This window comes from Castor canadensis, chromosome 8 (genome assembly GCF_047511655.1).
Source record: "Castor canadensis chromosome 8, mCasCan1.hap1v2, whole genome shotgun sequence".
NCBI classification, from domain to species: domain Eukaryota; kingdom Metazoa; phylum Chordata; class Mammalia; order Rodentia; family Castoridae; genus Castor; species Castor canadensis.
The window spans coordinates 96,400,244-96,412,075 of record NC_133393.1 but is presented as its reverse complement, the minus strand read 5'-3'; the positions used below and the strand labels follow the sequence as shown (position 1 = coordinate 96,412,075).

The 11,832-nt window shown below is 35.6% G+C and overlaps 1 protein-coding gene across 1 annotated transcript; it reads right to left on the bottom strand.

Moving 5' to 3' along the window:
• Nucleotides 1–10,050: 10,050 nt before the first annotated feature.
• LOC109680963 (olfactory receptor 6C2-like) lies at nucleotides 10,051–10,989 on the bottom strand. Its single transcript, XM_020155581.2, has one exon. It carries the CDS (start codon nucleotides 10,987–10,989, stop codon nucleotides 10,051–10,053), a length of 939 nt encoding a protein of 312 aa, XP_020011170.1.
• Between the last annotated feature and the right edge of the window lie 843 nt (nucleotides 10,990–11,832).

Below are 11,832 nucleotides of genomic sequence, written 5' to 3'. Positions count from 1 at the left end.
CCAGACAGAAGTCTGGGGTGTGTGAGAAGAACACACAATAAATTCTGGTGACGATGTGGGACAAAGGAACCGTTATACACTAGTGGGATGTTAATTAGTGCAACCAGTATGGAAATCAGTTTGAAGGTTCTTAAAAACTAAAAATAGAACTACCGAGTAGCCTGCGCCCAGACGGCTTGGGAAGGTGGGACAAAGTGAGCTAAGTGGTATGCGGTACTTCCATAGACAACCCTATGCCAGATCAGCATAGCTCCCTGGACAGACCGACCCCCACCCAGGGAAGAAAGAGAAACTGAGTAATAAGCAATAAGAACAATAAAGACATGTGGCAAAGAGGGTGGGGTGCCCTGAGTGCTGAAGAGGGGGAGAGGGGACTCCTTCCTGGAACTGTAAATAAACAAGCTGGGCCTGGCTGGAGAGGCTCTGGTGGGAGCGGGGTCACATGCCCAGCAACCAGGAGTGGGAAAGCTTGTGAGAGTGGTGGAGGGAGGAAAACTCCACAGGAGAGGGGGGAAGACCCACCTCCCACGTGCCAGCCAGCTGGCAGGAGCAGCAGCACATGCCCAGCAATCAGGAGTGGGAAAGCTTGTAAAAGCGGCAGTGGGAGGAAAACTCCATAGGAAGGGGGGAAAGCCCACTTCCCACGTGAACTGTAAATAAACACACCAGCCTGAGAAAGCTGGTACAGTGTCACCTTCCCCAGTGTGTTTGGAAAGGGGAAAGCTTGTAGCAGAGGCTTGTGCACAGGACTCTGAGTAAACAAAGCCTGCTGGGCCAGGGGAGTGTTAAGCTCACTCCTGAGATCTGCATAAATTATGCCTCCAGAAACAGCAGGCTGACAGCAGAGGGCAGGCAAGCCACAGCTGCAGATACCATTCTCAGAACTGTCTCCAGATTCTTTTTTTTCTCTCTCCCTACCTTTGATGAGAAAACAACTGAACTACACCTGCATGCTGAAAAACTTACTGAAACTGTATTGCATTTGAACTTGGGACACTTGGTGGGCTTTTTTTGTGCAGTTTTGTTCTACTTTATGTCTCCCCTTTGATGAGACAACTACAGAACAAATCTGAGGCAACATCTCCAGGACTGCAGGCTGAGGGACGAATACCAAAATTATTAAGACTGAAATTTCATCCCATTTGAACTTGGAGGTTTTTATTTTGTTTTATTTTATTTTTATTATATACATATTCTTTTTTCTTTCATTTACTTATTTTTTATTTTTGTTCTTATCTTTATTCTTTTTATTTTTTATTTTCAATCCTCTCTCTGTCTCTCTAATGCCTTTTCAGCTTACGGTTGATTAGTACACTGTCTCTCCCTGTCTATATCTTTGAAACTTTTTTGGTTTCTTTGTTTTATTTTTTTCTACTTGATTACTTGTTTTTCCCTTTTCTTTAACTTCTTTGCTTTCCATCCTCTCTCACCCTTCCATTCTAAATATCACTAGTGCTATTATTACAAGCCAGAAAATACTTAATTGCACACAGTACAGGGACAATAACAACACCAAGGGCAATGACGGGAAGACAGAAAAAACAGGGAAACCAGTTTCCCCACAGCAAAACATTAGTATAGGAACCAGAGGGAAATGAAGAAAACAGATAGTCAGATCCAGACTCCAACAAAATGAAGATAAACTATGCCAAAGAACAAAGTGAAGCCCACAAGAATAATTTAAAAGAAGAAATACTACTGGTACTCAATGAGAATTTTATAGAGATGATACTGGATAGAGTCAACCAAAATGTACAGGAGACACTCAAGAAATTCCAAGACAACAAAAATAGAGAATTTGAAAAAGCAAAAGAAGAAATAAAGGAAACCATAGAAGCACTGTATAAACAGTGATTAATAAACATGATTAATAAAGAGATAAATGAACTCAGGACAAAAATAGATAACATTAAAGAGGAAACCACCCAGGATATGGAAAACCTCAGAAAAAAGAATGAAACAGAATTGCAAAATTGAAGTCCAATCCAGCAGAATAGAACAAACAGAAGACAGAATCTCAGATCTTGCAGATGAGATGGCAATTAAAGGAAAAACCAAAGAACTATTAATTAAACAACTCAAGACCCATGAAAAGAAAATGCAAGAACTCACCAACTCCATCAAAAGACCAAACTTGAGAATCATGGGCATCAAAGAAGAAGAAGAGGTGCAAGCGAAGGGAATGCGCAATATATTCAACAAAATAATAACAGCAAATTTCCCAAATCTAGAGAAAGATATTCCCATACAGATGCATGAGGCCTCCAGGACACCAAACAGACCAGATCAAAATAGAACTACTCCATGACATATCATCATTAAAACAACAAGCTCCAAAACTAGGGAAAGAATATTGAAGGCTGTAAGAGAGAAGAAACAAATAACTTACAAAGGTAAACCCATCAAAATCACAGCAGACTTCTCAACAGAAACATTAAAAGCAAGAAGAGCATGGGGTGAGATCTTCCGGGCACTGGATGAAAATAACTTCAACCCCAGGATACTCTACCCAGCAAAACTATCATTCAAAACAGATGGAGCAATAAATGTCTTCCATGATAAGCAGAAACTAAAACAATATGTGACCTCAAAGCCACCACTACAAAAGATTCTTCAAGGGATTCTGCACACAGAAAGTGAAACCTAACTTAACCATGAAAATACAGGGAGCACCAAACCACAGGAAAAGAAAAAGCAAGAAAGTAGAGAGTAACCTCAATTTAGGTACACACAATCAAACCTTCAAACAACTAAGAGAACTAAATGACAGGAATCACCACATACCCATCAGTACTAACACTTAGTGTTAACGGACTTAATTCACCCATTAAAAGGCACCACTTGACGAAATGGACTAAAAAGGAAGATCCAACAGTTTGTTGCTTACAGGAGACCCATCTCACTGGCAGAAATAAGCATAGGCTTAGGATGAAAGGCTGGAAGAAGATTTACCAAGCCAATGACCCCTGAAAACAGGCAGGAGTAGCAATATTTATCTCTGACAAAGTAGACTTCAAACATACATTGATCAAATGAGATAAAGAAGGCCATTCCATACTAATAAAAGGGGAAATAGACCAAAAGGAAATAATAATTATCAACCTAAAAATAGAACTACCTTAGACTCCTGCTCTTCCACTCCTGAGTCCTGAAGGATTCTGAGTCAACATACAATAGACATACCTGTACATCCACGTTTATTAGCATCAATATTCAAAATAGCCAAGTTACAGAATCAGCATAGTTGCCCATCAACTGATGAATGGATAAGGAATGAGTGGTGAATATACACAATGGAATATGATTTAGCTATAAAGAATAATGAAATTATGTCTCTTGTAGGAAAATGGATGGAAGTAGAGATTATCATGTTAAGTGAAAGAAGCCAGACTCAGAGTGACAAATATTATATTTTCTCTCATGTGTAGAATCTAGATTTTTGAAAAAGACATGAAAGTAGAAGGGAGACTATTTGTAAAGAGGAAGGGAACTGGCAGAGAGAGTGTGGCCAAAATAGGGCCGGGAGTGAGGAGTACAAATAGTATCAAAGTACATCGTATACATGGATGGATTTTTTTGTTTTGCAGTACTGGGGTTTGAACTCAGGGTCTCAAGCTTACTAGGCAGGTACTCTTACCACTTGAGCCACTCCACCAGCCCTACATGTATGAAATTTCTTCATGAAATCTATTTCCTTGTATAATTAATATGCACTGAAAAGATCTAATATAAAGATTGGTTATACAGTCTCTACAAGAAAGCAGTCAAATATCCAAGCATAATTTCATATGAATTAGTTTCAAAGAATTTTCTTTTTTCTTTTTTTCATTATTCAAAATGTTTATTTTTTTCCACTAATTTTTTTATTGGGATATGTTCACTATACGGGGAGGGGGATTCATTGTGAGAATTCCACATGTGCTTATATTGTACATTGGTTAGATCACCCCCACTGCCTACGCCTCTCCAAGAATTTTCATATTGGTGCTTCCTTTCAGGCCAAATGGCCTTTTCCAAAAGTGAGTTTGCAACTGTTATGTAAATGCAGATCCAGCTAAACTTGATGCCCCAGCCAAGCAGTGATTTGGAGGCATGGCAAAACTTCAGGGACAGACTGTTATATTTGTGGCATATGACAGATCTTAGCCAAATAGTGGGCAGATTGTGCAGATAGTCTTACTAGTATTATGAGCCCATAAGGAGCATGGGGTTTGATTTTGAAATGTGCATTTGCAGATTAGTCAATATTTTTCAGCTGAGGTGTTATAAGATTTGGAACTTGTGGGAATTGACATACTGAATATAGTGCCTTTTTTAAAAAATGCTACACAACTAACAGTTTAATTAAATAATTTGTTCCCAAACAAACAAACAAAGCCTGGACTAAATAAACAAATAAGTAGACCATCTCATCTTCCTATGCCTGGATACCTGTCAAGTGCCACAGTTCTTTGAGGACTATAGCTAGATTTCTCCTTGTTCTTCTAACTGTCTAAAAGTACAGTATTGATTGCTAGCCCAGAAGTTAGTATCCTGTTTGTCATGTGCGTATTGGAAGTCTTACCCATCCCTGGCCCTCAGAGACCTAGAGCTTTTTAATGTTATTATTAGTTTAATATGAGAATCAGTAGACAGTGTATTTCTTTTTTGCTCTCCTTCCTCTCTTCTCTTCTCCCTCTCCTATCTATCATCACAACCATGTACTAATGTCTATGTACACATATATAGTCAAGAGATTGTAAAATGATAATTGTTACTGTTTAAATTAGATATACATTTCTTTTTCTCCAATCTGAACATGAACAAGTTAATTTATATATTATGTTTCTCACATTTATGTAGAGTTTGTGAAGTATTTTAGTCAAAAAATGTAAACTTACTGGTGGGAAGACAAGATAAGTATTTTGCAAGTTGAAAATTCCCAATGCCACAATAATGCTCCCCAAACTCCTTTCAGTGCATCTCTAAGTGCACCCAGATTATCTCACACTACTATTTGGAAAATAGTACAGTGGAGATCACAGTGCTGGGGGGAGGGAAGGTACTGAAGAACGATAGTAAGACTTAGCTTACTTTGCTATGATAATGAGGAGCAAGAAGGATCGATGGTCAAGAGACCAGATTTTACTTTAGCATCAACTAAGCTAGGTAGACAGGAACAACTTTTCTTACTATGGCAGTCATTAATTTCCTCTTTCACAAAATAAGAGTCATGACACTATTTCTAATGTCTTTTCCAGTTCTCTATAGCTGCAAGTCATAGATCATCATAGTAGTGTCTTATCCCTGCATTTTCTCTCTGCTTCATCATCTACTTACACTTTTAGAAAGGTTGTTGGGATTCATATTGGGTCTACAACCAACAAAGTACCTGAATGAAGTAGCATGCCAAAGTAAGGCATATATATCTCCTACTTTTTCAATTCAGAATAAATTAAAGTAGCCCTGAAACTAGAGAATATGTAATATATTACCTATTAACTATGTTAATATCCAAGGAGAAGTTAGTGTAGATAGATCAGGATTTATGCAGTTGCTTGAGGTATTCATCAAATATATAAGCTTATTCCTTCCTGCCCTGTTTTTCTTACATGTTGTTTTGATACACAGTGCAATCAATATGATTACTGCATTACCTGACAATAAATTTGCATTTCAGGCAGGAAGAAGGAGCCAGGATAGAAATAAGAGCAGGTATTTGATTAGGAGACAGGGACTTAAGCTTCCATCTCATTGACCAAGACTGGACTTTTTTGCCTACAAACTATGAGCACAGGGAATCTGAATCATTCACTTTCTGTTCCTCAGGTTGAAGGAAACAAAGAGGAAAGGGATTGAAAATAATATTGAGAGTGAACTAACTCACAGTTCCTGCCATGGTTGTTATTTTGGAAAAGGAGTAAGACATTATTTGAGAGATAATGAAGAAAAGTGTTTTTAAATTTTGTCCCATTTTTAGTCAAAGAAAGTTTCTTAGAAGGCAAACATCTTACAGAAGAATGTAACTATATATAATGTACCTAATGAATTCAAGATAAAGGGTAATTTTATAATGTAAGAAGTTGCAGATTGGCAAGACTATGTAAAAATCTTTTAAAGGTGCTTTTGCTAGGACAGTATTATCTTAGCAGATGGATGAATTCAACTTTTTCCAAATGTTGTAATAATAACTGGGTACTTAAAAATGCATATGTAAACATTGTCAGTAAATAAAATGCAGTAAGCAAAGGACTCAAACTCCTCTTTATCATGCTTACTCAGATCTATTTAGAAACATAATGTAGCTCAATATCCTTATCATTCTTATTAGACAATTTCATCTGTGAGTGGTGTGGATTTTTATATCAGTTACAATAGCTCAAACAGATGTTAATGTTGGGATTAAACTGTTTTACAAATTTGTAGAGAGAATAATATTTTTAATTTATGTTTACATATTATGTTTCTTTTTAGGTAGAACAAAATTCTATATTAATATTGCAACTCTTAATGGATAAAATATTGGCTGAGTCTGGTGATTGCTATGAAATGTGAAATGCATGAATTTCTGTATCTCTGACAGCTATTCCCTGTATGTTTATTTTTTCTGTAGACATTAGGCATTGGGTCTTGCATGATAAAGAGATAATTTCTCTGTGTGACATTCATAAAATATTTGGATGTACACCTTGCTTTATTTCTATGCTTGCATTCTTTATTAGTCAATTGCTAAAATTTTGAGTAGAGAAAAAAGAAATCTAGCTTTGTCTCCTCTGAATATCTCCTCAATGGAAACTAGATATTCGGAAAGCAAGGAAACAAATGTCACTACAGGGAACACAATGAATTTGTTGAACTTTTAAGAATGATAAATATGTAAATAAGAAAAGAAATACTTGTTAAAGCATCTCTGTTTTAGTTAAGAAAGACTAAAAAGAACAAAAGCATTGCAAGCTGTGGTGTTTGCTAAACTGTGGCAACAAGTACTATGTCATAATTGCTAAGCAGCTGAAATCAATCAAGGAGGTGAAATGTGAAGTTTGACATTTTTAATAAATTACACTATTTACTTTAACACAAGTGACATAATTGAGGTAGATTAAATATAGAAAAGGAACAACAAAGCCATAGTTAAATCATGTTTCAGTCAGTGTTCAGTTTTCTTTAAGCAAATGTATTCAGTATTTTTAAACTTGTGGAACCACAGAAGTTAGATTCTTTACATAATAGAGGTTGCCACTCATTTCAAGCCAGTGAATTATGAAATTCTTTCATAAATATACAGTTTGATGACAATGTTAAGCACATATACTTTTAGAGATAAGTATTATTAACAAATCAAAATAATTATCATTGAGCTGATGGAGTGGCTCAAGTGGTAAAGCACTTGTCTAACAAGCATGAGGTCCTAAGTTCAAACCCCAGTACCACTAAAAATAAATAAATAAAATAATTATGATTGTGGACAGAATTCAGAATTATTTTGGAAAAATTACTATGGGTGGAACTTCTGAGACCAGAGAGTATATAATATATTTTCTCTGATGTTAATATTTTCTTGAAATTTTATCCATGGTACTACTACTGTCATAATCTAGTCAAGTTTATGAAAAGGTAGTGAAGATAAGCATCTGGGCTCAGTGCATCATTAAGAAATAGATAGTATGAAGCTTACACATCTGTTAGGTGTCACAAAACAAATCAGACATGTCTATGGGGATATTGGATAATTATCTAATTGTTCTTATCAGTAACAGAGTATTTTTAAAAGTTTTGTGTTCATTTCAGTCACTGCTAAAAAATAGCAGTACATATTAGGAGCAAACAAAATAATAAAAGTACAAATATTTTACAATAGTTAATATTTGCTTTAAAGACATAATAATTCTTGTAAACTATTTGCATAAGTAGTTTAACTGTTGCAGTTTACTCACTTTACTTTAAATCCCTTACCCCTGTCTAATCACAACTTCTTAAAATTTTAAGAAGTTCTGATTTTATAACATAGAAACAGAAATATAGAAAGCGTTTTTTTGCACATCATGGCACTGGATTACAAAATAACAATTTTACTCATTAGGCAGTTCAGGTGGATCACCATTTTTTTAAATAGTAAAAAGCACAGTGCAGAATTTTGCAAGGTTCTGAACCTAATAAATGATGGAACCAGGACTCAAATCTCAGGTCTTCTATTCCAGGTCAACGGCTGCAACACTTGACACAATGTTAACAACAATAATCAAGTTTATTGTTTTTTTACATTTCATGAGTTGTTTCACTTTGTACTAGGGACATTGTATAAGACACCAAACTAAAGTTTATCATTTTATGGTGAAAATCTATTATTGTAAAGAATCCAACAAATCTTTTACTTTGTATGTAACTTCAGCTTTAGTGGAAGCTAATTTTTTTATTATCAGATTATGGCAAAAATATTTCTTAAATCATAGCTAATTTCAAAAGTCTTCTGAATAGAATAAAGATCTCACCAGGAACCTGAAATTTTAATATAAGACAGAGCAAAGATCGTTACCAGTGACCGACCTCCTCATCCTATAGTACCCTTTTAAATGGCAAAACAGGGCAGAACAGAGTGGCTCAAGCCTGTAATTCTAGCTACTTGAGACAATAGGTTTGAGAATAACCATGGTAAAAAATTTAGCAAAACCCCTTCTCAACCAGTGACTGGGCTCATGGCAGGTGCCTATAATCCCTAGCTATTTGGGAAAGCATTAATAGGAGGACTGTGGTCCAGACTAGTCAGGCAAAAAGAGAGAACTTATCTAAAAAGTAACAAATGCAAAATGGGATTAGAGGAACAGCGTAAGTGGTAGAGAGCCTGCCAAAAAAACACAAGAACCTGAGTTCAACCACACAGTACCTCCCCAAGAAAGCAAGCAAGCAAGCAAGCAAGCAAATAAACACAAAAACCAAAGAAAACAAAGGCAAAACAGGAGAGTTCTCCATTTATTATAAAATATTGATGTGGTTTTAAACTTCATTGCTAATTTGAGATCTAGGTGGACAAAATAGACAAGTTTCCCCAAATTCTTATTCTTTTAAAATGAGTTTTGAAGTACATTTAATGTCATAAGGGGAGACTGCAGAAGGATAACCCAACTGAGTTTGTTTAACTCATCAATAAGATTAAGAGTTGCTCCCTAGAAGAATTTCTGTAGATGAAGTGGATCTAGCTACATGCCACATACCTCTCATAATTTCTTCTTTAAAAGATGCAAAATCATAAAAGTAGAAAATAAATCCTGCACCAATTGATAGTTTTTTAAAAGTAAAATGACAAGTAGCAAACATTTTTGACTTTTTTGGACCTGAGGATTTGTTGAACTTTCATTAAAAGCATCCATAGTCCCTATGGAAAGAATAAATGTGAGCATATTCAATAAGACATTATTACAACAATGTGTGGTGGATAAATTTTTGCCCTTAGGCCTTAATTTTCTAACTTTTGCCCTACAACTTGACCCTTATTTCTAAAGTATCCTAAGTGTTTTTTTTTTCCTTATTTAGTTAGAAGGCTGTGGTTTTTGGAGGTAATAACAGGGGCTCTTCACTCAACCTGAGCCAAAACTCCAAGCTCAGGTTACTTGGCTTCTAGTATCTTATTCAGTACGCAGCCTTATTTCTGGAATCCTGTACTACTCTTTCCCTACATGTGCTCAGTCAATTCCCTAGTGAGGCATACTTGGGAATACCACACATAGAATGCTGAGGTCCAGATCCCTCCTCTGCGTAGCATTGGCCTAAAGATACAAAACTGTTTCCATTGCTTGCCTCTATCCCTACACTTAGTAATGTCAAAAGCTATAATTCGTTTAGTCCAAAATTCACTGGATAAGTAATTTGGACTGGTCTCCTCTGGGAATTTATTTAATATTGTTTGGACATGTTCATGCCTCTGCAGAAAGTCCCAAGTTCAGCTAGTTGTTCTGTCTTTAAGATGTTCATAAATTACAATCTAAGGGATCATGAGAAAGTTAAACTGGTTGAACCTCCAACATAGGACTGTCAGAAAAATGTAAAAATTTTAATTTTCATTTAATTGTTTGAATCTTACTTATGCAAGAAAAATGTAAATTTTTTGGTTATGTCACTGAAAGCTTGTTTCACTTGTTTATTCCTCAAAGTATAAATAAATAGATTTAACAAAGGGGCAACTGATGTAGTGAGTACAGATACTCCTTTATTAATGTCCACCTGGTTTTTGGCTGAAGGCTTGATGTAGATAAAAATGCAGCTGCCATAGGTGATAGATATAACAATCATGTGAGAAGAACAGGTGGAAAATGCTTTTTTTCTTTGCTGAGAAGAAGGGAATCTGAGAATTGTCTTTATAATATATATGTAAGAAAGAATCACAGCTATTAGTGTGATAATGAAAGTCAATACTGCACAAGTAATAACAGTCTGCTCCAGAAACCAAGTATCTGAGCATGAGATCTTAAAAAGAGGAGAAGCATCACAGCCAAAATGATCAATGGCATTGGAGTCACAGAATTCTAACTGGAGACCCATGCCCAGGGGTGTGATGATAACCATCAGTCCAAAGATCCAGCAGCAGAGGACAAGGATGGTGCAGACTCTGTTGCTCATGATGGTCATGTAATGAAAAGGTTTGCATATAGCCACATAGCGATCATAGGACATGGCAGCTAGGAGAAAAAACTCTGTAGCCCCAAAGAGCCCAATAGAAAATATTTGACTGGCACAAGCATTATAAGTTATGGTATTGTCCTTGGTTGATATACTGTACAGGAATCTGGGAATACAGACTGTCGTGAATGAGATTTCTAAGAAGGAAAAGTTTCGAAGAAAAAAATACATAGGTGTTTTAAGATGGGTATCCATCAGGGTGAGAATGATAATAGCTAGGTTACCAATTATGCTCAGAATGTATGTCAGAAATAAAAAGATAAAAACCAGAACTTGCAGCAGTGGGTCATCTGTAAGTCCCAACAAGATGAATGTTGTTACTGCTGTGTGATTTCTCATTATTATTATTTTCTTGGCAGCACTGGGGTTTGAATTCAGGGCCTCACACTTGCTAGGTAGATATTCTTCCTGCTTGAGCCACTCTGCGAGCCCCCTTTTTTGTGAAGGGTTTTTTCAAGATAGAGTCTTGCTAACTAATTGCTTTGAGCTGACTTCAAACTGTGATCCTCCTGATTTCTGCCTTCTGAGGAGCTAGGATTACAGGTGTGAGCTACTGACTCATAATTATTTTTGATGACTTAGGCAATCTGCATATAAAAAGTCAATGTATCTAAGTAGAGAAAAGAAAATAAAAAAGAAAAATTGAATGAAAATAATGAGCTTTGACAATAAGAAACTTTAAAAAGAGTGAAATTAGTACATTAGATGCATGAGCAGAAACATCACAGTGAACCCTGCTAACATATACAATTAATACATGTTAATAAAAATGAAATAAAATATTTAAAAATACTTTAATAATTTTCCCATTTCATCTGAACATTTAATATTCTATAATAGCTCTTATTTCTATACATTTTACTACTATTTGATAAAAAACCCTTTCTATTTGACCAATTTATTATAATATGAGTAAATGCTTGGCACAAGTTATTTTGATTTCGTGTAGCTCAGGTTAACATACACTCAGTCACTGTATTTCAAAAGTTGGGCTACTTAAATAAAGCTTTCAAATCATAAATTCACCCAGTCAGCATATCTATCTATCTATCTATCTATCTATCTATCTATCTATCTATCTATCTATCTATCTATGTTATCTATTTATCTATCTAATCATTTATCTATCATCTATCCCTTTTAATCTCTATTCAGACTCTAGTCTGTTTTCCTATCTTGAAT

Excerpts from the sequence above, each read along its gene's own strand:
- LOC109680963 (XM_020155581.2), bottom strand. The coding sequence starts at position 10,989 with ATGAGAAATCACACAGCAGTAACAACATTCATCTTGTTGGGACTTACA.